Source organism: Scyliorhinus torazame, chromosome 14 (assembly GCF_047496885.1).
Source record: "Scyliorhinus torazame isolate Kashiwa2021f chromosome 14, sScyTor2.1, whole genome shotgun sequence".
In the NCBI taxonomy this organism is placed as follows: domain Eukaryota; kingdom Metazoa; phylum Chordata; class Chondrichthyes; order Carcharhiniformes; family Scyliorhinidae; genus Scyliorhinus; species Scyliorhinus torazame.
Genome location: NC_092720.1, coordinates 56,124,735 through 56,151,587, shown reverse-complemented (window position 1 = coordinate 56,151,587; position 26,853 = coordinate 56,124,735). Strand labels below are relative to the sequence as shown.

Sequence of the window (26,853 nt, the reverse complement as noted above, 5' to 3'; positions counted from 1 at the left end):
TAGTCTCCCTTCAAGAGTGGGAACAAGGGTTGGGGGGGGGGGGGGGGGCTGCCATTTTGTTTGACAGCATCTCATTTTAGGTATCCAAGGGTCAGGTGGCCCGGGATTAGGCAGGCTTCAGAAGTTTAATTTCACTAGCTTGGTGGGGAGGGTGAAGGCTGACTTGCTGAGGTGGGACAATCTCCCTCTGTTGTTGGCGGGCTGGGTATAGGCAGTAAAGATCCATCTCCCACCCAGCTCCTCCTCCCACTTCTGCTTTATATCCCCCAGTGTGGCCCCCTCCCAATTAGTTTCTTGTAGACCTCAGACACGTTCCCCTCCCTTATCTCTCCCTTCAACAGCACATCATCTTGCAACCCCAAGGGCTGTAACCCAGGAAAGGACGGCACCTCTCTTCACAAAATTCTGAATTGCAGGTACCCAAAACCATTCCCCCTGGATAGCTAATAGAGCCCGGTCCTCTAATTTCACAAAACTGTCTCACCAAACAGGTCACCGAATCGCTCAATCCCTGCCTGCCGCCACACCCGAAACCTCGCATCCAGCCCCCCCCAGGTGAAAAACTATGATTATCACAGATCGGTGCTCATGCCAAGGCACCGTCCAGTCCGAAATGCTGCCTCCACTGCCCCCATACCCTCAAGGCCGACACCACTACTGGGCTCACGGAGTACCTGGCCAGCGAGAACGGCAGAGGTGCCGTTAACAATGCCCTTATGCCCTCCCCCTATAAGAAGCCGGCTCCATCCGCCCCCCATGTCGACCCCTCCCACACTCCACATTTCCTAACCAGGTGCTTCTCGCAACCTAAGGTCCAAGGAAAGAAGTCCAGGATCCATGCCTCACGTTAAAAGAGCTCATTATGATCGAATCCAATTTCTGCAAAACTGTTTGACGCCATTTTGATTTCTGGTTCTCTTTTCAGTTTAACAGACTATGGCCAACCCACAAAGGCTCGCAAGGAGTGAAATAATAACAATTTTCTTTATGTGTCGAAGGTGTATGCCAAAGATTTCAATGTCTCCAATAGTTGGGTATGCATTGTTACTCCCACCCACTCAGAGGAAGGTATTCCCTTTTTGTCTATTCTTTTTAATATTTCTGAAACATCAGAAATTTTCCAAAGCATCGTCCGTTCTTCCCAAGCTCATGAAGGAGCCGGCGCATGTAGGGGAACCAACTCCTGGGTCTTCCTGAGAAAGAGGGTTCAATTGTGGAGATCTGCAGGTTACCCGCTGACTACCTTTTCAAATTGGTACCAGCCCAACGAAGACAAGGACCAGAATCCTCCCTATATAAACCTCTCAACCACCTTCATTCAGAAGGGGTCCGTATGCTTGACAAGTCATCACCCTAAGGGACTGGAGATGGGATATAGTAACTGCACCCACTATTTTAATGTAAGTTGGGCTAACAAATATACTCCACTATTTTAAGGCAAATAGGGTTGCGCTCGGTTCCTCCTCACTGACCGGCCTATACAATTCTACTGCCGGTGGGAATTTCTCAGACCGCTGGTATCCAGAGGATGTTGCTCACTTTACTTCCTACAATTGTACTTATTTTGTTTGTGATGACAGAGCCTATCCTCAGCTTCCACGTTTTTGGTCAAGATCATGTTATCTGGGGAACGTGATAACCTCTATTTGTCATTCCACTTCTCTATTAGAGGTAGCGGGGGGAAGAAGTAAATGTGACATTACTGTGCACATGACAAGTTGCTCACTTTGTTTGTTCCTTTTTATGGTGATGCCAAGGTAGCTAAAGAATTTAATAAAATGGCAGTCACCATAGAAGAGGTAGCTCGTGATACCTCCGCAGTCTAATCAAGATTTCCACCGAAATGCTACCCATCTGCAATGGCCTTGCAAAACCGAATGGCTCTTGATTACATTCTCGCCGAGAGAGGTGGGACATGTGCCCTGATTGGGTTAGAATGTTGAACTTACATTCCAGATAGCTCCGAAGAGATCACTAATTTGGTAAAACACAACCATAAGGAGGTTGAAAAAAATCAAGCAATCAGAGTCCAGCACCCTTTAAGGGTTGGGCTGCTGTGTGGCTAGGGTCCTTGGGAGCCTCAGTGGTGCAAGGCTTGGTCATGTTCTTTATAGTCATTTTTGCTACGTACGTTTTGTTTCTGATAATCAAATGCATCTGCGAGAGAATGGCAAGAAGCCCTAAAATGGTGGGCGGGATTCTCCCATTCGATGGCAGAGAGTCCACGCCTTCGGAAACGCCACCGCCTTTCACGACAGCGTGAAGGGGCCACTGGGAGTACCGTTTCTGGCCCCTACAGGGGGCCAGCACGGCACTGGAGCAGTTCACGCTGTTCCAGCTTCCCATCCCGGCACGAACTGTGCACCGCAGGACCCGCACATGCGTGGTGACCTCCCTCAACGCGCCAGCCCTGGCGCAACATGGCGCAGGTGTTCAGGGGCCGACACAGATGAAAATAGGCCCAGGGAGCGAGAGGCCAGCCTGCCGATCGGTGGACCCCGATTGCGGGACAGGCCCCATCGGAGGCCCCCCCCCCCCGGCTGCGACCAGGTGTGGACGGCGCCGGCGGGATTCTGCCTTTTAGATTGGCCACTCGGCCCATGAATCTGCAGAGAATCGCGTGCCGGCGTCGGGGCCCGGTTGCGGGGATTCTCCGGCCCAGCCCCGGGCTGGGAGAATCCCGCCTGGTGCCTCTATATTCACCTCAACAAATACCTCCACGAGGTATAAGCGTTCTTACTATTAGCCCAAAGTGCTTGTAACTCTTTCAGGGATTGCCCATTCTAGCATTGAAGGCTGTTCCTAAACAAAGGGACCATAAGGGCAGCACGGTAGCATTGTGGATAGCACAATTGCTTCACAGCTCCAGGGTCCCAGGTTCAATTCCTGGCTTGGGTCACTGTCTGTGCGGAGTCTGCACATTCTCCCCGTGTGTGTGTGGGTTTCCTCAGGGTGCTCCGGTTTCCTCCCACAGTCCAAAGATGTGCGGGTTAGGTGGATTGGCCATGTTAAATTGCCCATAGTGTCCAAAATTGCCCTTAGTGTTGGGTGGGGTTACTGGGTTATGGGGATAGGGTGGAGATGTGGACCTTGGGTAGGGTGCTCTTTCCAAGAGCCGGTGCAGACTCGATGGGCCGAATGGCCTCCTTCTGCACTGTAAATTCTATGATAAAAGTCAACTGCGAGTATGTTCCCTTTAGCTTTTATTTTCATCTTCACTTTACTTTAATGCGATTCATTCTATTAGGTTTAGAAGAATCAAAGGGAGGACTGATAGGGTCTCGTATTATTCATATAGGGGCTAGTGAATGCTTGTAACTGATGATAAATATTAAAACTATCTTGACGGTGGGAACTCATTGTCTCATATAATGAATTAACCATTGTATTCAGCACTGAGAATGTATTGTTTGCTATCTAATCAATTCTTAAGGTCTCTGCCAAGCTATGAGACATAGCAAAAGGTGTAAAACATATGCAGTACTTTTCCTAAGACTGAGCACGCAGACACTAAGCTAGGTTTAATAGGCACCTGTCAATCTTAAGTAATGTCCAATGCTAGACTAACAAATCATCCTCGCAAGGAGGGGACATGAGAAGTATTTGGCAGGTAGGATCAAGGAAAACCCAAAAGCTTTCTATAGGTATGTCAGGAATAAACGAATGACTAGGGTAAGAGTAGGACCAGTCAAGGACAGGGATGGGAAGTTGTGTGTGGAGTCTGAAGAGATAGGCGAGATACTAAATGAATATTTTTTGTCAGTATTCACTCAGGAAAAAGATAATGTTGTGGAGGAGAATGCTGAGACCCAGGCTATTAGAATAGATGGCATTGAGGTACGTAGGGAAGAGGTGTTGGCAATTCTGGACAGGCTGAAAATAGATAAGTCCCTGGGGCCTGATGGGATTTATCCTAGGATTCTCTGGGAGGCCAGGGAAGAGATTGCTGGACCTTTGGCTTTGATTTTTATGACATCATTGGCTACAGGAATAGTGCCAAAGGACTGGAGGATAGCAAATGTGGTCCCTTTGTTCAAAAAGGGGAGCAGAGACAACCCCGGCAACTATAGACCGGTGAGCCTCACGTCTGTAGTGGGTAAAGTCTTGGAGGGGATTATAAGAGACAAGATTTATAATCATCTAGATAGGAATAATATGATCAGGGATAGTCAGCATGGCTTTGTGAAGGGTAGGTCATGCCTCACAAACCTTATCGAGTTCTTTGAAAAGGTGACTGAACAGGTAGACGAGGGTAGAGCAGTTGATGTGGTGTATATGGATTTCAGCAAAGCGTTTGATAAGGTTCCCCACGGTAGGCTATTGCAGAAAATACGGAGGCTGGGGATAGAGGGTGATTTAGAGATGTGGATCAGAAATTGGCTAGCTGAAAGAAGACAGAGGGTGGTGGTTGATGGGAAATGTTCAGAATGGAGTTCAGTTACAAGTGGCGTACCACAAGGATCTGTTCTGGGGCCGTTGCTGTTTGTCATTTTTATCAATGACCTAGAGGAGGGCGCAGAAGGGTGGGTGAGTAAATTTGCAGACGACACTAAAGTCGGTGGTGTTGTCGACAGTGAGGAAGGATGTAGCAGGTTACAGAGGGACATAGATAAGCTGCAGAGCTGGGCTGAGAGGTGGCAAATGGAGTTTAATGTAAAGAAGTGTGAGGTGATTCACTTTGGAAGGAATAACAGGAATGCGGAATATTTGGCTAATGGTAAAGTTCTTGGAAGTGTGGATGAGCAGAGGGATCTAGGTGTCCATGTACATAGATCCCTGAAAGTTGCCACCCAGGTTGATAGGGTTGTGAAGAAGGCCTATGGAGTGTTGGCCTTTATTGGTAGAGGGATTGAGTTCCGGAGTCAGGAGGTCATGTTGCAGCTGTACAAAACTCTGGTACGGCCGCATTTGGAGTATTGCGTACAGTTCTGGTCACCGTATTATAGGAAGGACGTGGAGGCTTTGGAGCGGGTGCAGAGGAGATTTACCAGGATGTTGCCTGGTATGGAGGGAAAATCTTATGAGGAAAGGCTGATGGACTTGAGGTTGATTTGGTTGGAGAGAAGAAGGTTAAGAGGAGACTTAATAGAGGCATACAAAATGATCAGGGGGTTAGATAGGGTGGACAGTGAGAGCCTTCTCCCGCGGATGGAAATGGCTGGCACGAGGGGACATAGCTTTAAACTGAGGGGTAATAGATATAGGACAGAGGTCAGAGGTAGGTTCTTTACGCAAAGAGTGATGAGGCCGTGGAATACCCTACCTGCAACAGTAGTGAACTCGCCAACATTGAGGGCATTTAAAAGTTTATTGGATAAGCATATGGATGATAATGGCATAGTGTAGGTTAGACGGCTTTTGTTTCGGTGCAACATCGTGGGCCGAAGGGCCTGTACTGCGCTGTATCGTTCTATGTTCTATAAGAATTCCCTTAAAAGTAGGACCTTGTGGTAGAGGTCTTTGTTCCTGAATTCTTGAATCATCTTTGTTTGTTTGTGTTAAAGTGATTTAAGTTTGTGCTTTATGCTTCTTGCCACATGCTTGACATCTTTATGTTGTTGATACTTTGTTTCTAAGTTTTTATTCAGTTCTTATCCAAGTGCATTTGAGTAATTAACAATAATAAAGTAGTATTTTTGACACCTCCCACCAACCAGACTACCAATTCATATTAGAAGGTAAAACAGGAGTCCCACAAGGTGACACTGCAGAGGTTTTGCGGGTGACTATAGAGGCAGGCTCTTGCAGGGGGTTGGCCCAGGGCAGTATTCGGTGAGTCCAGTGATGGTGGCCACACTGAAGGTCTGGAGGCAGTTTAGGCAGCATTTTAAGTCGGGAGCTGGGTCAGGGAGATGCCGATTAGGGGAAATTATGTGTTCGAGCCGGGGCGGATGGACGCTAGGTTCTGGGAAGAGAGGGGGGATTCAAGGAAATTAAGGATCTGTTTCTGGGAGGGTGATTTAAGAGTCTGGAGGAGCTGGGCAAGAAGTTTGGGCTGGCACTGTGAGAGTTTCAGGTACATGCAGGTGAGGGACTTCAATAGCGCCGGCCTCCTCGTTGCTGGAGACGCTGCAGTCAGCGGAGGGTCGTCTTGGTGATTTACAGAAGGATTCTGGAGGCGGATGGGGTGTCACGTCAGGAGCTATGGCGAAATGGGAGGAAAGGTTGGGGGGTGGTTCTGTAGGCGGGACTATGGTGCGAGTTGCTGCGGAGGGTAAATGCCTTGACTTTGTGTGAAAGGCAGGGGCTGATACAGCTGGAGGTAGGGTATAGGGCGCACCTTACAAAATCTACAATAACCTAGCTGTTCAAAGGGTGGAGGATATCTGTGAGCCTTGTGAGTGAGGCCTTGCGAACCATGACCACTTGCCCGAAGCTGGAAACGTTTTGGAGGACGGTATTTAGCACCAGTTCAGAGGTTTTACATGTGGACGTGGAGCCCAGTCCCCCCAAAGCCATATTCGGGGTGTCGGAACAGCCAGTGCTGCAGGCGGGAGCAGATGCTTCAACCTTCGCCTCACTGATTGCGTTTGGTGGGTCTTGTTGGGCAGGTGGTCAGCTTCACCACCTGTGCCTCAGCGTGGCAGGGGGAACCTGTTGGATGTTTCTGACCCTGGAAAAAGTGAAATTTGCTTCTTTGGGTGGGGGGGGGGTGGATTGGGTGGGTTCGTGCTTCATTGCAGAAATAAAATTGTGGAATAAAAATACTTTTTAACAAAAAGATCAAGTGCCACTGCTGGCCGAAACAGTCCCCTTCACCCTTTTCCTTTTTCCAAATGTTTCTGTCAGTCAACCCTAACCCACAAATCAACTTTACCTCTTCCTCATTGAATGCAAACGTCCACCCATTTAGTGTTGCACCATCAGAAACTGGAGTGCCATAGGAATTAGTGCAGGAGCCACAGCTATCACAATCGATAATATTGAATTAGACAAAGAGAACCATGCAACTGTATTTTCCTGGCTCGGCATACCTGGCCAATTATAGAACTATAGAGTTCCCACAGTGCAGAAGGCTGCCATCGAGTCTGCACTGACCCTCAGAGAGCAACCCTACCTAGACCCACTACCCACCCTATCCTGTACCCCTACCTAAACTGCACATCTTTGGACTGTGGGAGGAACTGGAGAACCCGGGGGAAACCCATGCAGAAGCAGGGAGAAAGTGCCGTCACGCAAGGCCAGAATTGAACCCTGGTCCCTGGCACTGTGAGGCAGCAGTGCCAACCACTGTGCCGCCATGCTGTCCCAGAGCAATGTATACAGGTTTGCTGACATTTCCACCTAACTTTGCATTGTAAGCTGAGGAGGATATAAAAGACTCTACAAAGAGATGTAGGCAGATTAGAGTTGGCAACAAGGGGGAACTTGGAGTAATGTGGGCAAGTGTGAGGTTGCAACAGCAGAAAACAAAATAATTTTTAAAGCATAACATTTTTAAACATCAATGTCCAGAGGGACCTGTAAGTAGTCATGCAAAGAATACAAAAGGTGGCAAGCAGCTGCCGCAAGCAATTAAGATGGCAAGTGGCATGTGGCCCTTATTACAAAAGGACTGGAGTACAAAAACAAGGAAATCTTACTACTACTAATAATAATCTTTATTATTGTCACAAGTAGGCTTACACACTGCAATGAAGTTACTGTGAAAATCCCCTAGTCGCCACGCTCCGGCGCCTGTTTGGGTCCACGGAGGGAGAATTCATAATATCCAATTCACCTCGCAAGCACGTCTTTTGGGACTTGTGAAAGGAAACCACAGCACCCGGAGGAAACCCACGACCACACAGGGAGAACGTACAGACTCCGCACAGGCAGTGACCCAAGCAGGACCCACCCAGAACTCTGGAGCTGTGAAGCAATGGTGCTAACCACTGAGCTACCGTGCCACCCGTTGCATGGTGCTTTGCTACAATTGCACAGTGCTTTGGTGAGACCACACTTGGAACACCGAGTGCAATTTTATTCTCCTTGTCTTCCTCCAGTAGAATATAGTTGACTTGGAGATGATACAGTAAAGGTTCACTGGATTGCTCCCTGGTTCAGAAGTTGTCCTATAATGAAAGGGTGAGTAAATTGGGCCTGTAATTGGAGTTTTAAAAAATGAGGTGATCTGATCGAAACAGACAAGATTATAAAGGAACTTGACAGCATAGACACAGAGGCTGAGTCCACTGACTGGAGAGCCTAGAACACAGGGGCACAGAATCAGCAGAGGGGCAATCATTTAGGATGGAGTTAAGGAGAAATTTCTTTCACTCAGGGGGTTGTGAATCTTTGGAATTCCCTACCCCAGAAAGTTGTCTGTACTCCACTATTCAGTACATTCTAGGCTGGGATAGACAGATTTCGGATCACAGGGAACCAAGGGATATGGGAAGCACCTGCTTGGTCCTCATGATCACATTTGCTTTGTTATTCAATGTTACATTTCACTGCTTCCATCGAAAAAAAATAAAGTGGTTTGTCCTCGAAACCGCAATGTTTAGTCTTCAAATTGTTTGAAGTTGAGGGTTTTAAACTTTCATTTGCCAGCGCTTCCTTGCATGTAACATACATGAACATCCCGCTTTCCTGCATAGAACATATATGAACTTTGAAACCGGATTTTCTGTGGCACAATGAATAACTCATACCTCAAGTAATTATCTCTTTATGCTGCTAACAAAGGCCCAGGAGTTCACACCAGCACTGTCGGCAGCTGCAAAATGAAGGAATCTCTCTCACGCCCAGAACACATGACATCAGCATATGGGGCATGTGACCTGCTCTCTGCCATTGCTTCCGGTGGGAGGACGCCGTCGTTTGCTGAAAAAGACTGGCCCTGTACAGCGCGCTGACGTGACGAAGAGGCTGTAAACCCCGATGGGCTCCAGGCCTGTGCACTGCTTGATCCGTCACGCATGCGTGGGATGGCCGGTAGTCTCAAAAGTCTGTCACAAGACGGTTGCGACCGTTGAGCATTCCTCCCATGATCGGGAATGCCGTGACCCTCCCAAAACCTGCCCCTGACCCACCCACGGGTCGCAACCCTGAGTTTGAAAACCCCTGCACTAGAGATCACAAATTAAGGTTTCTACAGTGGTAATTTAAAATATAAATATTTTTAAGGGCTTAAAACAGGGACAAAGTCAGAGGATAGCTTTTGTTCAAGGTCTTCACATGTCTTGGATCTCAGCCATGCAAGAGGACCATGGACTGGATTGAAAGACTAACTCAGGTGGTCTGAAATTCTGCTGAGTGTCCTGCAATGGTTCAAGAGGTAAGCAATAGAGTCGATTGTCTCTTAGACAACCTCAATATCATATGCCACAGGTGTACTGTTCATTGACAATAAATATATATCGATTGAAACATCAGACAAGGGTACGCATTGTCATGATAACGAGCAGCCTCAATATCAATCACAGATACCTCCATTAGTTTGCAGGTCCAACAACGTGTCTCAATTAAAATTCTCATCCTTGTATTCAAACCCCTAGCCCTGTCCGTCCCCATCTCTGTAACCTCCTTCTGCCCGACAACTCTAAGATCTTTGCATTTCTGACCTCTCGTGCACTCCCAATTTCCTTCATCCCTCCACTGTTGACTGTATCTTCAGCTGTCTAAGCTCCAAACTCTGGAATGGTCTTCCTATATTTGCCCAGCTGTCCACCTCACTCGCTTCTCCTTCAAGATACGGTTTTGTCTTGACCTGGTCTAATATCTTCTTGAGCAGTTCAATGTCAAACTTTAGCTGATAAATACCATTGTGGAATCTCCCACAATCAACTTCCTGGATGTTACCACTGACCAGAAACTAAACTGGACTAAACAAATAAATACTGTGGCTACAATATGAAATGAAATGAAATGAAAATCGCTTATTGTCACGAGTAGGCTTCAATGAAGTTACTGTGAAAAGCCCCTGGTCGCCACATTCCGGCACCTGTTCGGGTGGCTGGTACGGGAACAAGCCCGAGGCTAGGAATCCTGCAGCAAGCAGCTCACCTCCCGACTCAAAAAGCTTGTCCACCATCCACAAGCCACGACAAGGCACAAGTCAGGAGTATGGCAGAATACTCACCACTTGAATGCTGCTCCAACAACACAAGCAGCTTGACACTATCCAGGAGCAAGCAGCATGCTGACCCTTCTACAAGCATTTACTCTCTCCACCAGCAAAGCATGGTAGCAGCAGTATGTGCCATCTACAAAATGCACTGCATTTGACAAGTGAGGTCACTCAGGCAGCACCTTCTAAACCCTCGACCACTACCATCTAGAAGAACAAGGGCAGCAGGGATATGGTAATACCATCTGGAAAATCCCCTCCAAGTCAATCACCACCCTGACATGGAAATATATTTCTGTTCCTTCACAGCCGCTGGAACAAATTCCTTTTGATGACCTCAAGACGACAGAGTGTAAAATGTGGGAGAGCAGGCAGAGGTATGTTGGAATAGTCAAGTTTAGAACTAATGAGGTGTGAATCAGGGCTTCAGCAGCAGATGAGCAGAGACTGGACAAAATTTAACAACGAGGCCATCTGGAAGGTAGAAATTGCCAGATTTAGTGATGGTGTGAAAATTAAGTCCGAAGCTCAACTTGGGGTCAAATGTGATACCAAAGTTGCAATTGACCGGTTTTAATCACAGAAAGCAATTGCCAGGGAGAAGGATGAAGTTGACAGACAGAGAAGAGTTTTGACCACAAACAATGGCTTCAGTCTTCCCGATATTTAACTGGAGGCAATTGCTGCTCAAGCTATTACTGGATGTTGAAAAAGCAATCTGATAAATTTAACAACAGTGGAGCAGAACTGTGGAACATCAAGGTACATGTGAAAACTAACTCTGCTTTAGATGATGTCACTGAGGGGCAATATGTTGATGAAAAATAGGTGGTGGTGAGGGGTGGGCAATGATAGATCCTTAAGGAACACCTGCAGTAGCAGTGTAAAAAGAGAAGGCATTGTAAGTGACTCGCAGGCTAAGATTAGATACATCCAGATTACACCAGTCCTACTCAGCTGTAAACAGTGGGGAGAGCATTGTAGGATGGTGTGGTCAGCTGTATCCATTGCAGACAGGTAAAGAAAGACGGGAGAGAAAATTTACCTTTGTCACAGTCACATAGGATGCTTTTTGTGACTTTGATAAGTGCAGTTTTTGACCAGTTGCAATGGCAGAAACCTGATAAGTGGGATTCAACATGGAGTTCTGGGAAAGAATTTGGGAGGCAACAACATGCTCAAGGACTTTGGAAAGGAGTAAAAGGTTGGAGTACGGACAATAGTTTGCAGGGACTGTAGAGTTACGGGTTAGCTTTTGAGGTGACGGGTACTGACAACTATTTACAGAAGAAATGGGCAAACACCCAACAAGTTAACAGCTATTGGGATTAGGATGGAAACCTGGGTGGGAAGAGGGTCGATGGAGTTAGAGGTGGATCTCACAGACAAGCTGAGCTCAAACAGGGAACGAGAGGACTCAGAAGATAAACTAGAGAAATATGAGAGTCCGGAGCTGAAGCAGAGGGAACATTAGAGAACGTTTGGCCTAGTGAGCTAAGATAAGGGAAGGGCTCGGTAGAGACAGCTGGTCGGATGGTTTCGATGTTTATGACAAGAAGTCGGTGAGCTCCTCACACTTATTCTTGGGTGCAACGGTGGAAGAAACGGGGAGAAGGGTTTAAGATGGTAGCTTGCACTACAGGAAAGCAGCAAGGGGTTTTATTTGTATTTCAGGATGATCCCACAATAGTGAGCAATTTTAGCAGAAATGAGTAGGATCCAATAGTGTTTTATGTGGTTCGTTGAGCTGCATGGCTAAACCAGTTCTCCGCCATAACCTTTCAGTTCTGCATCCTTTGGACATAAGGGAGTGGAAATAAGGGATATACTAGACGAAAAACCAAGGAGAGAAAGTAATGGTTTTCTAGGGCACCAAAGTTGAGAGGACTGTGTGGATGGGGAACATTGTGGCAAACAAAGGGCCAAAGTCTGGGATTTTGAATGTGCTGTTAGAAATGGCAGAATACCTCTTTCCAGGCATGGTTATAGGAGATGGTAGGCAGCAGGCAGGGCAGTGGTATTTATAGATGGTCTTATCTCTGGCTGATACAAAGGGATGGCAAGGTCATGGCAGTAGCCATGAAAGTGGGTTTGGAAGTTTACTGAGGGAGGGCGACACGGTAGCAGTGGTTAGCACTGTTGCTTCACAGCTCCAGGGTTCCCAGTTCGATTCCCGGCATGGGTCACGGTCTGTGCTCAGTGTGCATGTTCTCCCAGTGTCTGCATGGGTTTCCTCCGGGTGCTCCGGTTTCCTCCCACAGTCCAAAGATGTGCAGGTTAGATGGACTGGCCATCATAAATTGCCCTTGGTGTCCAAAAAGGTTAGGTGCAGTTACTGGGTTACGGGGATAGAGACATGGGCTTAGGTAGGGTTTGTTTCCAAGGGACGGTGCAGACTCGATGGGCTGAATGGCCTCCTTCTGCACTGTAAATTTTATGATTCTAATGGAGGACAAGGGACTGAAGAGAGCAAGCACACAATGAGTTTAAATGGACTTAAAAATCACTGTGGACGAGAAGTCATTCAGTGCAGAGACTGTGGAAGAAAGCAGTGAAGATGTCACTGAAAATTTTCAATCAGATTTGGGAGTAGAGAGCAATCATTTCGAAAGAGGTGAATGGACTGGAACGCAAGATGCCTAAAGGAGTAATAAATACCAGAGAAGTAGAGCATCATGCCAAGGTATGATTTGGTGATAAGCACCAGGTAGACGATATAGCCAGGTAGGGAGGGGATGCTCAATAAGGGACAAACTGTCATCATCTCTCAGCTATGTTGTTGATGGAATTATCCACAGTTATTCAATGGCATGGCTTTGTTTTCAAGTGAACAGACATTTTGGATGAAGATGTGTGGAGGGGTGGTGAGGGCTGATTAATTAGCAGAGTCCATAGGGTCAGCAGTGGGAGTGTTGGACAGAAAGTGGGATGGGGCAAATGGAATTGCTCATAATAAGCCAATCCCAAGTGCCTCCATGAACCAGTCAGAGGATGCCAAAAGAGTCACGGAGGGAAACTGTAGGCTTACCCAGGAGGGGTTAAGTCTGGGACAGTGCAGACAAAAGAGCAGGAAGGTTGAGGAGTACGGAATGGTTGGGATGCGGTATTGGGAGGAGAGCATGAAAGTGGAGAGTAATGGCAATAGAAAAGGGCAGTCCAGAGAATAGCAATTTTAAAAAGCAAGTGGAAAGAGTGATGCGCTTGAGCCAAGAGCAACAGCCAAAATGCAAATAGACGAAAGAAAGAGTTAAAATTACAATGGTCTGGTTACATAATAATTAAGATACATAAAAAGCTGATAGCAAATGGGAAATAAGAAATACATAGGAGATAGTAGAAAGGCATCCAGCATTAAAGAAAGAGCTTCCGGCGTGGATAAACAAGAAATTAAGAAGAGGGGAGTCAGCATATTACATTGAGCTGTTGTACGATTTCAGAGACTAGTGAAGTGAAGTCCAGCATCTACTTGAGGAGAGGCTGTGGATCCAGGAGGGGAGAGTATTGGGATAACAGGGTTGCAGGGAGAAAGAAGATGGCAATAATTGGAGGAAACTTTAAAATCCAGAAGCACGCGCTGCAGTCATGGCAAATGACTTTCTGGCCTAGAACAGACAGAAGCTGAAAAACACATATAACCAGTGGCCAAACATAGGCTCAGCAGGAAGCTACAGGCGAGAATCGCAGGCACAAGTCCAGTTATGGCTATGAACTCTTGCGAGAGGGCCATAATAGGATTTACGCCAGGGAGATTTCAGAGTGAGATATTCCCAGCTCTCCCCGATGACACTATCAGGTTAACACCCTTTTTGGGAGACCCATTTACAAGTTAGACACCTGATAAAGTTACGGAGGGGCTGGGTGGGGCAAGTGTTTCATTCAGTGATCAACAGAGGGTAGCCTTTGCAGTGTGGAGGATTCTGACTGACCCGAATGGGAGGTACGTCATGGTCATTGGGCTGTTAGCGGGTGCACCAGTCTTACTGGGATTGCTGGCTTTATCAGACCCCGCCCCACCAGTGACCACAGACGATCGAGTGAAAACCTGGCTGTTCAGGGGAGACGCGCACCAGTTTTCAGTCAGAACCGGACACTGCCATTTTTGGGGGGAAATTTCATCTCAAGTAACTTAGTCATAGCACCGGGGAGGTGGGGGTCAAAGAGTCCAGGGCAGAATTCCCTTCTTGAGAGGGAGTCCAGGAATCTTCAAAGCTCCCAGGTCAAATAAAAGTAGCACATTTGGGATAAAAGTGGAGTCTTTCAATTTATTCCAATGTGGTCAGTGAAAAATTGTGCCCTCGATGGCTAGAGAAATCCAGGAATTGAGGAAATCTACATCCAGGTCTTTTCCAGCTGTTTACCAGAGCTCACAAGATTGAGGGGATGGGGTTTGAACTTACAGACAGAGGGCATTTAAATTAACAGTCGACTTAATAATAATCACTTATTTTCACATGTAGGCTTCAATGAAGTTACTGTGAAAAGCCCCTAGTCGCCACATTCCAGCACCTGTTCGGGGAGGCTGGAACTGGAATTGAACCCGCGCTGCTGGTCTTGTTCGCCCCTCAAGTCTGGGCTAAAATATTGGACTCAGAATCACTGTTAAGACAGGAGTGTGAATTTGGGGTAGAAAGACCAATGAATAGCAGATGGCCATGAATCGACCTGCATAGCAAGGAAAGCCTCCCTAGGGAGCTGACTGTCCAGGAGCCAATTTGAAACACAGTACAGCCAATCTTGCACAGTCCTCATCAGCATCTGGAGGCTGGTGCCCAAGTTGGGAGACTGTTTGGTCATACTAGCTACAGTCGTACCTATCAACTAATGTTTCAAATCCTGCAGAAGCCCTGACCCACAAATACAGACCTAGTAGAGATGGAGCACAATCTTCAATATTAACTCCAGATCTCACGAGATCTCACCACTTCACAACAGAATGTTTAAGGAAACTTCCTCGGTTCCCTCCAACTGAGAAATCAGTCATTTTTTATATTCAACAGTATATGAAAACAGCATTGAGGAAAGCAAGAATATAAATTTTGAGTGGGTGATATTAACATCCACTCCCAAAATTGGTTTGGTCATGTCAGTATTATCAAAGCTGGATAAATTCTGAATCAGCTGTCTGGCTGGGCATGCATCAGCAGGTGCCGAGGGAACCTAAACAAGAAAATAACTTCCTTGCTCTCATTTGGTCTGTTCATCCAAAGCTTCAAGGGATTGAATTACTCGAAGGTAGTCGAAGAATGTGCGCCTGGATTCTGCTTTCCTACATCTATTGCATAGTGCAGGTATTTAAAAGTAAACAGCTTAATTCACATCACTCAGATTAGGCCTTCCTTCCAGAAAGGTATTCCTACATTGATAAAAATCTAGTTCATTAAAAGAATCAACATTTCAAATTCAAAACCTTGCACATACTTTCCCATGGAACTCACTTTCCCATGGAACTCACTTTCTAAAAAAAATAAAACATCTAAAGCATCAATTTAATATCTTCTGGATAAAATAAGGCAAGTGAGAAGACCAAATGTATTTATCTATTTTTTAAAGAAGTGTACACCAAGTAATTTGGCTTCCAACGCCAACCACTTGTACCCTGAAAAATACCCAACTACTTGTATTTTGTTTGCTTAGATTTACAAAGGACCAATTTGAAAAGTAACATTTCCCTGCTGTATGTCAGATATAGTTTTGTATTTCTAAATCCTTTACACCACGCCTTTAAAATAAAATGTGACATCTCATATTTTCAAAACATTAAAAAGAAATTATACAAGCAAAAATGGTAACCTTCAGATTGGTTTCTCCATCCAAACTTGCTGTAGTGACATAACATGTCCCGTCCTCTCGGTCAGTTGACAGCAGCACTAAATCTGTGGGAAATGTCTGATCCTTTTCTATCTTGACAATGTCACCAACCTACAAGTAGAAATAAAAGGCTACGTTTTTCAAAGAAAACAATTTAAGTATTTGACCATCATTTTTTTGTCTAATTGCAGTGCTTTGGGGATTTCTCAGTCTGTGGGCAACACAAAGTCTACATTTAATGTTCATCACCAGTTACCCAGAGAAAATGATGGATCACATACTTCATTTTCAGTCATTTATTTTGCAACTAAGTAGCTTGGTGAGCCATTTTAGGGGCATAAACAGTCAACCGTGCAGTGCAACGAGTCATGCAGAGGCTAGATTGGAAGAGGTGGCATGCTTCCTTCCCTTTAGGACACTAGTACATCAGTTCTGTTTATATGAGCAGCTTTCATGCTTTCAAATCATATTTGTTTAACCTAATATCACAACACAGTGGAGCTTCAGCTTTCACCTCTAATTTCTAAATAGAATACCATAATTGCTAGACTCCTGTACCCAGCTATAGTCAAAATCCTCCCCTATTCAATTAGATCATGGCTGATCTGCACCTCAAGTCAATTTGTCCCAGAATTTCTCCATATCACTCAATACCCATACTTAATTTTAAAATCCACTCAAGTCTTGAGGTTTTTTGGGAGACCTTTTGGGAGCGTTCTAGATTTCTATAGAAATTCTGGGCGTCATTCTCCGACCCCCCGCCGGGTCGGAGAATGGGCGTTGGCCGCCGTGAATCCCGCCCCCGCCGAAGTCTCCGGTACCGGAGATTGGGCGGGGGCGGGAATCGGGCCGCGCCGGTTGGCGGGACCCCCCGCTCAATTCTCCGGCACGGATGGGCCGAAGTCCCGCCCAGAAATTGCCTGTCCCGCCGGCGTAAATCAAACCTGGTATTTATCGGCAGGACCAGGCGGCGTAGGCGGGCTCCAGGGTCCTGGGGGGGGCGGGGCGATCTGACCCCGGGGGGTGCCCCCACGGTGGCCTGGCCCGCAATCGGGGCCCACCGATCCGCGGGCGAGCCTGTGCCGTGGGGGCACTCTTTCCCTTCCGCCTCCACTACGGCCTCCACCATGGCGGAGGCGGAAGAGACTCTCCCCACTGCGCATGCGCGGGAAACTGTTGGCGCCCGCTGACGCTCCCGCGAAACTGTCAGCGGCCGCTGACGCTCCCGCGCATGCGCCGCATTTCCGCGCCAGCTGGCGGGGCAACAAACGCCATTTCCGCCAGCTGGCGGGGCGGAAATCCCTCCGGCGTCGGCCTAGCCCCTCAATGTTGGGGCTAGGCCGCCAAAGATGCGGAGCATTCCGCACCTTTGGGCCGGCGCGATGCCCGTCTAATTGCCGCCGTTTTTGGCGCCAGTTGGCGGACATCGTGCCGTTGGTGGAGAATTTCGCCCATAGAATCCCTTCAGTGCAGAAAGAGGCCATTGGCCCATCGAGTTTGCATCAACCCTCTGAAAGAGCACCCTAGCTAGGCCTACTCCCCTGGCCCTATCCCCATAACCCCACCCAACCTTTGGACACTTTGCAATTTAACATGCCCAATCCATCCAACCTGCACATTTTTGGACTGTGGGAGAACCGGACACCGGAGGAAACCCATGCAGGCACGGAGAGAATGTACAGACTCCACACAGTCACCCAAGGTCAGGATCGAATCCGAGTCCCTGGCGCTGTGAGGCAGCAGTGCCAACCACTGTGCTGCCCCTTCGTCAAATAGTTCTCAGTATCCTCCTGAATGGCCTAGCTCCAATTTTATGACGTTAAACTAAATGACTTGACTAAGCAATTCCACATATTAGCTTATATAAGGTGCATGAAACATACACACCAAACTTACAAGACTGGGGACACTGTTTCAGCCAGACAGTTGAGCAAAGTGTAACAACTGGGTTTAAGAAATGAGGGAAGAAACATGTCCCTGCTATTAAATGCTATCTAGTCCTCAACTGGAAGTGCATGCATCAGCAAATAACAGAATCAAATGCACTGCAGCTCTCTTCATTTCCAGATATGGACCCTTACATGACTCACTTCTGATTTGTCTTGACAAAGCCAGCACATCTCCAGCAATAGCTTCTCCTGCACCATGATCTCCAGATTCCCTCAACTGCTTATCCTTGGTAACTTTCTCTTCCTTATCAAAGTGCAGCCCGTTGGAGACATAATCCACAATTACAGGTTCAGCTTCCTTATGTGTTAGGGATACACAGTGCAATCTCACCACGATGAGTTACAATTTAACGATCCTGACCACCTCCAGCTTGCTCACTGACCTCATTTTCATTCACAGCTTGAGTCCATGTCTGTCCATCTGATGCTAATCTGCACCAGGATCCAAGTAAATAAGAGAATGTGATTGATAAGTAAATTCAATATAATTAAAATTGTACTTGGGTACAAGTTTTAACAGGAGTAAATAAGCTTTGCAATATTGGTGTGAATAAGTGAGGAAAACTTAACTATACCTCTGGCTAGGATTTAAAGTCATCTTTGGAAAACAGTGCACAAATCTCAACTGCTCTCAAAAGTGATGGATGGTATCATTGACAGTGTTATCAAATGACACGTACCTAGCAACATCCTCCTCGCGAAGGAAGAAAGTGCTGCACTGGTTGGAGTTATACCAAGCACAATGGAAGATGGCTGTGGTTGGAGGCCAATCACCCCAGCTCTGTTACAGATGTTTCATAGGGTAGTGTGCCAAAGATTACCAACCATCTGCTTCATTAACGACTCGCCATAAGGTCAGAAGTAGGGATGTTTGTTCATGATTGTACAGTGGCAGTATCAGTCAGAAATCTTCAAATAGTAAAGCAGTCCATGTCTGCACGTTAACAAGACCTGGACCAAATTCAGGCTTGGGCTTTTGTCTCTTTATTCTTTACTGGGTGTGGAGGTCACTGGCAAGACCAGGTAAGGATGGTAAATTTCCTGCCCTAATGGACATTATTGAATCAGATGGGTTTTTCTGACAATCAATAATAGTTTCATGGGACTTCCGATGGCGGCTATGGAGGAGTAAGTCGCATATTTGGTGGCTCTCGATCTGGTCGGACTTTTGGACCTTTTCCCCCGACTTTTTTGTACTTTTGAGTGCTGGATCGGAAGGCATAGGCACTCAGGCACTGACTCCAGACACAGGTGTATGGAATTAAGAAGCAGAAAAAATAAATAAAAAAAAAAATAAAAAAAAAAAATCGCAAACAGCTGAAGAAGTGGGCAAGCAAGGGCAGTGTAGAAGCTGCTGCTGAGGACAATATGGCCGATGTGCAGACCCCGGTGCAGACAGCCCAGCCAACAACGGAGCATCTGTTGAAGGTCAGCCAAGAGGGCTTTACCGCGTTAAAGCGGGACAGTATAGACCCGATTCAGAAATCTATTGAGCGCCTTAAGCATATGCTGGATGCCCAGGATCGTACGATCCAGAAGCTGGAAAAGGCGCTGGAGGAGCACCAAATGGTGGTGGAGGCAGAGGTGGAGAGGCTGAAGGAGGCTCCAGGAAAAGGTGGAGGACCTGGAAAATAGGTCTCGTCGGCAGAATTTGAGAATTGTTGATATCCCGGAGGGGGCTGAGGGAGAGGACACGATGGACTTCGCCGAGAAGGGCTGGTGCCAAACTGAGGACTTTTTGGACTTGGGTTATTAAGACATGGAGCGATGCTTACACATTTTTCTGGTGCTGTGTTTTTCTTTTTCTCTTCCTGGTCTTTCTGTTTCCCTCCTGTACTTGAGTTTTTGTTCGAATACAAGAGGGAGGTTAAGGTGTGTGGTGCTGGGGGCTTTGTGTGTTCGGATCGGGGAGGTTGGAAGTGCCTATTACTTATTCTGTTTTATTTGATTTGCACTAGCGTTGGGGTTCTCTTTGTTTCTCGTTTTGTTTGTTTCTTTTCAGAGCAATTGCTCGAGAATGGCTGGTTTGGGGAAGTGGTGTTGATGGGTGGGGGGATGGGTCAGAGGGAACAATAGGTGGGAGACTTGTTGGCGCCGGAGTCGAGAGTCACCAGGCTCTCAGAGAATGGCTGGTTTGGGGAAGTGGTGTTGATGGGTGGGGGGATGGGTCAGAGGGAACAATAGGTGGGAGACTTGTTGGCGCCGGAGTAGAGAGTCACCAGGCTAGCTGGGAGAGCTGGACAACAGAAGCCAGGTGAGGGGCGTATTTAGTTAGTTTAGGGCAGGGTAGGTTACAGGGTGTTGTTGTTTGGGGTGGGGGGGGGGAAAAGGGGGGTAGTTATTCTGCTGATGAGGGAGGGATCATGGAGGAGATCGGAGGTGGGGGGCTGCCAGGGGAAGCGCAACACAGGGGCTGGGGGCAGGGGGGGGTAGGCACGGTGCCCCTCAACCAGGCTGATCACCTGGAACGTTAGAGGGTTAAACGGGCTGGTAAAGAGGGCGCACGTGTTCGTAAAGAGGGCGCTGAAAAGCGGACGTGATAATGCTTCAGGAGACTCATCTGAAAGTAGCTGAACAGGTCAGATTGGGGATGGGCTGGATTAGTCAGGTCTTTCCCGGCTTGGGTCACTGTCTGTGCGGAGTCTGCAACATTTGCCCCGTGTGCGCGTGCGTTTCCTCCGGGTGCTCCGGTTTCCTCCCACAGTCCAAAGATGTGCAGGTTAGGTGGATTGGCCATGCTAAATTGCACTAGTGTCCAAAATTGCCCTTGGTGTTGGGTGGGGTTACGGGGATAGGGTGGATGTGTGGGCTTGGGTAGGGTGCTCTTTCAAAGAGTAGGTGCAGATTCGATGGGCCGAATGGCCTCCTTCTGCACTGTAAATTCTATGAAAATTCTATGATTCTTATCAAGAGACTGCTGGGGAAGATACCTGACCTGGACTTGCACAGGTGGTTTATGGGAGGGGATTTTAACACAGTCCTTGACCCCGGCCTAGACAGGTCGTGCTCAGAAATGGGTAAGATGCAGGCAATGGCGAAAGAACTGAGGGGGTTCATGGAGCAAATGGGGAGGGGGGGCTGATCCAAGGAGGGCTAATCGGCCGACGGGGAGGGAGTTTTCGTTCTACTCACATGTCCGTAAGGTGTATTCCCGAATTGATTTTTTCATCATGAGCAGGGATTTGTTAGCGGGGGGTGACGGACGTAGAATATTCGGCGATCACTATTTCGGACCATGCCCCGCACTGGGTTCATCTGCAGGTCTGCAAGGAAAGTTTTCAGCGCCCTCAATGGAGGCTGGAGGTTGGTTTGTTGGCAGACGAGGCGGTGTGTGAGAGGGTGAGGAAGTGTATGCAAAACTACCTGCAGGTCAATGACACGGGAAGTCTCAGCGGCGGTGCTCTGGGAAGCGCTGAAGGCGGTGGTGAGAGGCGCTGATTTCGATCAAGAGCACATAGGGACAGGACGGACAGGGCAGAAATGGACCGACTGGTAAGCGAGATCATACAGACAGACAGGAGATACGCGGAGACCCCGAGGGCAGAGCTATTAAGGGAACGACGAAGACTACAGACTGAGTTTGGGGTGTTGTCCACTGGTAAGGCTGTGGAGAAGCTTAGGAAGGCGAGGGGTGCGATTTACGAGCATGGGGAGAAAGCCAGTAAAATGCTGGCACAGCAACTGAGGAAGAGGCCAGGGAAATAGGGAAGGTAGCCGACGGGGGGGGGGGGGGGGGGGGGGGGGGGGGGGGGGGGGGGGGGGGGGTAGCTGGTGGCCAACCTAAGAAGGCTGCTGAATGTGATTATGATGCCCCCGGATAGTAAGGAGGTAGAGGTAGTTGTGGCAACGGATGCTGAGAATGTTTTCGACCGGGTTGCGTGGGACTATCAATGGGAGGTGCTGGGATGTTTTGGGTTCGGGGAGGGCTTTATCGTCTGGGTCAGACTGCTGCACCAGGCTCCAGAGGAGTGAGAGAGGACGAACAGGATGACATCTGACTATTTCAGATTGTACCGTGGGACAAGGCAGGGGTATCCCCTCTCCCCACTGCTGGCAATTGCCCGAAGAGCTTCTAGGGGCTGGAACGGGAGGGGGGGAAAGCATAGAGTTTTGTTGTACGCCGACGCCCTGCTCTTATACATTACGGATCCAGTGGCTGGGATGGATGAAAACATGGGAATCCTGAAGGAATTCAGCCGGTTCTTGGGGTACAAACTGAACATGGCAAAGAGTTGTTTGTAGTCCAGGCGAGGGGCCAGGAGGGTAGGTTGAGGGGGCTGCCGTTCTGGTTAGTGGGGGACAGTTTTAGCTACTTAGGGATACAGGTGGCGCGAGATGTGGGCCGTCTGCACAAGTTGAACTTGTCTCGGCTGGTGGAGCAAATGAGGGCTGAGTTCCAGAGGTGGCATGTGCTCCCACTCACACCAGCGGGGAGAGTGCAGACAGTTAAAATGATGATCGCCCGAGATTCCGGTTCGTTTTCCAGTGTCTCCCCATTTTCATTCCGTGGTCTTTTTTCAAGAAGGTTAATAAAATGATTATGGGATTTGTGTGGGCGGAAAAGTCCCCACGGGTGAAGAGGGTGATGCTCGAGAGGAGCCGAGGGGAAGAGGGGCTGGTGCTGCCAAACTTTAATAATTACAATCACCGGTTTGCCCCGGGGAACATGGACGGTGGGTTCCGAGCATGGCAGAGATTGAGAGGATGGGGAATTTGTTCTTGGAAGGGAGCTTCCCGAGCATGAGGGCGTTAGAGGAGAAATTTGGGCTGGCGAGAGGGAATGAGTTCAGGTACCTGCAGGTGCGGGACTTTCTACGCAGACAGATTCCATCCTTCCCACGCCTGCCAATTAAGGGAATCCTGGACAGGGTAGTGACCAGTGGATGGGTGGGGGAGGGGAGTGTCTCGGATATACATAAAGAACTGATGGGAGCGGAGGTGTAACAGTCAGAGGAGCTGAAGCTTAAGTGGGAAGAGGAGCTCGGAGGCGAGATAGAAGAGGGCTTGTGGGTGGAGGCATTGAGCAGGGTAAACGCGACCGCAACATGCGCCGGGCTCTGCCCGATTCAATTTAAGGTCGTCCACCGGGCCCACATGATAGTGGCCCGGATGAGTAAATTTTTCGGATTGGAGGACAGGTGCGCCAGATATTCGGGAGGGCCGGCGAATCATGTCCACATGTTTTGGGCATGCCCAAAACTCAGGGGGTACTGGCAGGGGTTCGCGGATGTTATCTCCCAGGTACTGAAAAGAGGGGTGGTGATGAGTGCAGAGGTGGCTATTTTGGGGATTTCGGAGAACCCGGGAGTCCAGGGGGAGGGAGAGGCGGACGTTTCGTCCTTTACTTCCCTGATCCTTGTGGGAGGGGAGCTGGGTTTCTTGCACTATAACGATTGTTTTTTGCACACTGTTTTATATTATTGTTGTTTATTGTGCCAAAATGTCTTAATAAAATTGTTTATCAAAACAAAAATAATAGTTTCATGGTCACTGTTACGGAGATTAGCTTTATATTCCAGATTTATTGGTTGAATTTAAATTCCATGCCCTGGCGGGATCTGAACCCATGTCCCTAGACCATCATAAGTCCCAACAACATTACCACTATGCCACCATTTCCCCTGGCAAGTGGAAATGACATTCTTGTCACACAAGTGTCAGATGATGACCATCTCAAACAAAAGAAAATCTATGTTTATCATCAACAAAATGCACTGCGCACTTTTCAAATCTAAGACCTCCATCACTTAGAACAATGGTAATCAGCACTCCTTCAATTTCACCGGATCAAAATCCTGGAACACCCTCCCCAACAGTACCTATACATTAACTTCAGTGGTTCAATAAGATTCCTTCATTAAAGGGACGGACTGGCATTCCTGTAACCATCATCATTAATTTGGCATGGTGAGCTGCCTCGCTGGTGCTAGGATAACAGGTATCAGGGGGAATATTCTGCAAGGACCCGTGGTACAAGTACCAATGACATATTGGTATTGAGATCCTATGTGTCATGTGAATGTCCCTTTAAGAAAAGTGTGCTTTATCAAATGGCTGCAGTGATGTCATTGTGTGGGTGGAGCTGGGCTCTGCTTTTTACTTTCGTTTTGTGCTGAAAGCTGTTTTGGCTCGATGTTTAGCTTCGCTTTCAGTTGAAGAGCTGCATTTCAACCAAGCAGATGTAAGTTTGATCTCTCTCTCTCTGCATGAAAAGGAATGTCTCCAGATCACTTGATGATTTCAAAGTAATACTTGTTTCTGTAAGGAATGCAAACCTACTGTCTTTGTTAAAAAGGTTTTTTTGACTTATGGATGTTGTAAGGAATGTTATTAAGGGTTACCTATAGACTATTGTATCTGGATTATCAGTGTTGGTACGGTACGATGTTTACTGTGCATTTATAAAATGTTAACTGGATTCATAGGATAAACATTGTTTTGTTTTTAAAAATACTTTTAGATCTCTGTTGCATCACACCTGTAAAGTGGGCCCTTGTGCTCCCCATAACCAAAATCAATTCAAAGTTGTGGGTCAGGTGAACGCCACAATATACTTTGGTGTTCTCTAAACTCTGGCCCATAATACTATGATCAAACGTTTAGGAGCTAGGGAGGAAATTAGCAAGGAGAATCTCGAAGACATTAATATCTGGATTACTGTCAGTGCCACTCGTTAGTGATAGTGGAAATAGCAAGATGAATGCTTGGCTTGAAGCAGGAAGGAAGGCTCGAGATCCTTAGGGCATTGACAACTATTCAAAACGGGCAAATTGCACTTCCAACAGGACTGGTACCAATGAACTCGCAGGAAGATTCGCGTAAGCCGTTTTACCAATATATTAATAGTAAAAGGTTAGTTAAGGAAAAAGTTAGACCAATCAGAAATAAAGGGAACTTCGGCTGTGGGAACGGTTTAAAATTATATTTGGTCTCTGTTTACAAAGGAAATGGGTGATGCAGATGTAGTAGTTCAGGGGGAACATGGATATATTGGATGGGCTAATCATAAAGAGAGAGGCATACTTGAAGGATCCTTGAAAGTTTTTTTTTTTAAATACACATTTCATTGAGGCATTTTTGAGGCATTGAGCGATTATAACAACAAAATAAACAATGTACATGAAACTATAAACATAATGCAAAAGCCATCTCCCTCTCTTACAGGTCCCACCTTTATTAACCCCCTACTCCAAGCTAAACTACCCCCCCCACCCTTCTGCTGACGATAAATTTTCCGCGAAGAAGTCGACGAACGGTTGCCACCTCCGGGCGAACCCTAACGGCGAACTTGATTTTCTCCAAACAGAGAAAGCTAGCCATGTCCGATAGCCAGGTCTCCGACTTCGGGGGAATCCCTCCAAGCTAATAGTATCCGTCTCCGGGCTACCAGGGAAGCAAAGGCCAGAACATCTGCTTCTTTCTCCTCCTGAATTCCCGGGTCTTCCGACACCCCGAAAATCGCCACTTCTGGACTCAGTGCCACCCTTGTTTTTAACACCGTGGACATGACATCTGCAAACCCCTGCCAGAATCCCCTGGGTTTTGGGCATGTCCAAAACATGTGGACATGGTTCGCTGGTCCTCCCGCACATTTTGCACACCCGGCTTCCACCCCAAATAATCTGCTCATCTGGGCCACTGTCATGCGAGCCCGATGAACGACCTTGAATTGTATCAGGCTGAGCCTGGCACATGTTGCGGACGCGTTGACTCTACTCAACGCGTCTGCCCATAGACCATCCTTTACCTCTTCTCCCAGCTCCTGCTCCCACTTGCGCTTCAGCTCCTAAGTCTGCGTCTCCTCTGACCCCATAAATTCTTTGGAAATATAAGAGATGCTCCCTTCTCCTACCCACCCTCTGAAAACTACCCTGTCCTGAATCCCCCTTAGCGATAGGGGCAGGAAGGTTGACATCTGTTTACGTAGGAAGTCCCGCACCTGCAGATACCTGAATTTGTTTCCCCTCGCCAACCCAAACATCTCCTCCAGCGCCCTCATACTCTGAAAGCTCCCCTCTATAAACATATCCCCCATCTCCTCAATCCCTGCTCTCAGCCATATCCGGAACCCCCATTCCATACTTCCCGGGGCAAACCTGTGATTATTACAGATTGGGGACCAGACCGATGCTCCCCCTGCTCCCACATGTCTCCTCCATTGCCCCCAAACTCTCAGGGCCGCCACCACCACGGGGCTGGTGGAGTACCATGCCGCCAGGAAAGGCAGAGGCGCAGTTACCAACTCCCCCAGACTGGTGCCCTTGCATGAAGCCGCCTCCATACGCTCCCATGCCGACCCCTCCCCCATCACCCACTTCCTGATCATGGCTATATTCGCTGCCCAGTAAGTTACTAAAATTTGGCAGCGCCAGCCCGCCCTCTCCCCGACTCTGCTCAAGCATCACATTGCTTACTCGCCCGTCCAAACAAAACCAGTGATCACTTTGTTGCCCCGTTTGAAAAAGGACCGCGGAATAAAGATGGGGAGACATTGAAACACGAACAGGAATCTTGGGAGAACAGTCATCTTCACCGTCTGCACCCTCCCAGCCAGTGACAATGGAAGCGCGTCCCACCGCCGAAAATAGTCCTTCATTTGGTCTACTAGTCAGGCCAGGTTTAAATTATGCAGCCGGTCCCATTCCCGCACTACTTGAATGCCTAGGTACCTAAAGCTTCCCTCTACTAATCTAAACGGCAGCTCCACCAATTGCCTCTCCTGTCCCCTCGCCTGGACCGCAAACATCTCACTTTTCCCCATATTTAGCTTATACCCCGAAAACCGGCCAAATTCCCCTAGAATCCTCATGATTTCTTCCATCCCCTCTATTGGGTCCGATATGTACAGAAGCAGGACGTCTGCATAGAGCGAGACTCTGCGCTCCACCCCACCCCCGGATCAGCCCCTTGAGGCTCTCAGAGCAATTGCCAACGGCTCTATAGCTAGCGCGAACAACAGTGGGGAGAGGCGGTATCTCTGTCTCGTCCCCGGTGCAGTCTAAAATAGTCCGATGTTGTCCTATTCATCTGTATGCTTGCCAC

The 26,853-nt window shown here is 47.8% G+C and overlaps 1 protein-coding gene across 2 annotated transcripts in view; it reads right to left on the bottom strand.

Annotated features, from left to right (window-relative positions):
* Positions 1 to 26,853, bottom strand: part of atp11b (ATPase phospholipid transporting 11B) — a 237,188-nt gene that overhangs the window by 172,548 nt on the left and 37,787 nt on the right. For both annotated transcript variants that reach the window (XM_072474212.1, XM_072474211.1), the window contains exon 6: positions 15,845 to 15,973. In XM_072474212.1, coding sequence (XP_072330313.1) covers positions 15,845 to 15,973 — 129 coding nt within the window. The remainder of the gene's footprint in view (positions 1 to 15,844; positions 15,974 to 26,853) is intronic.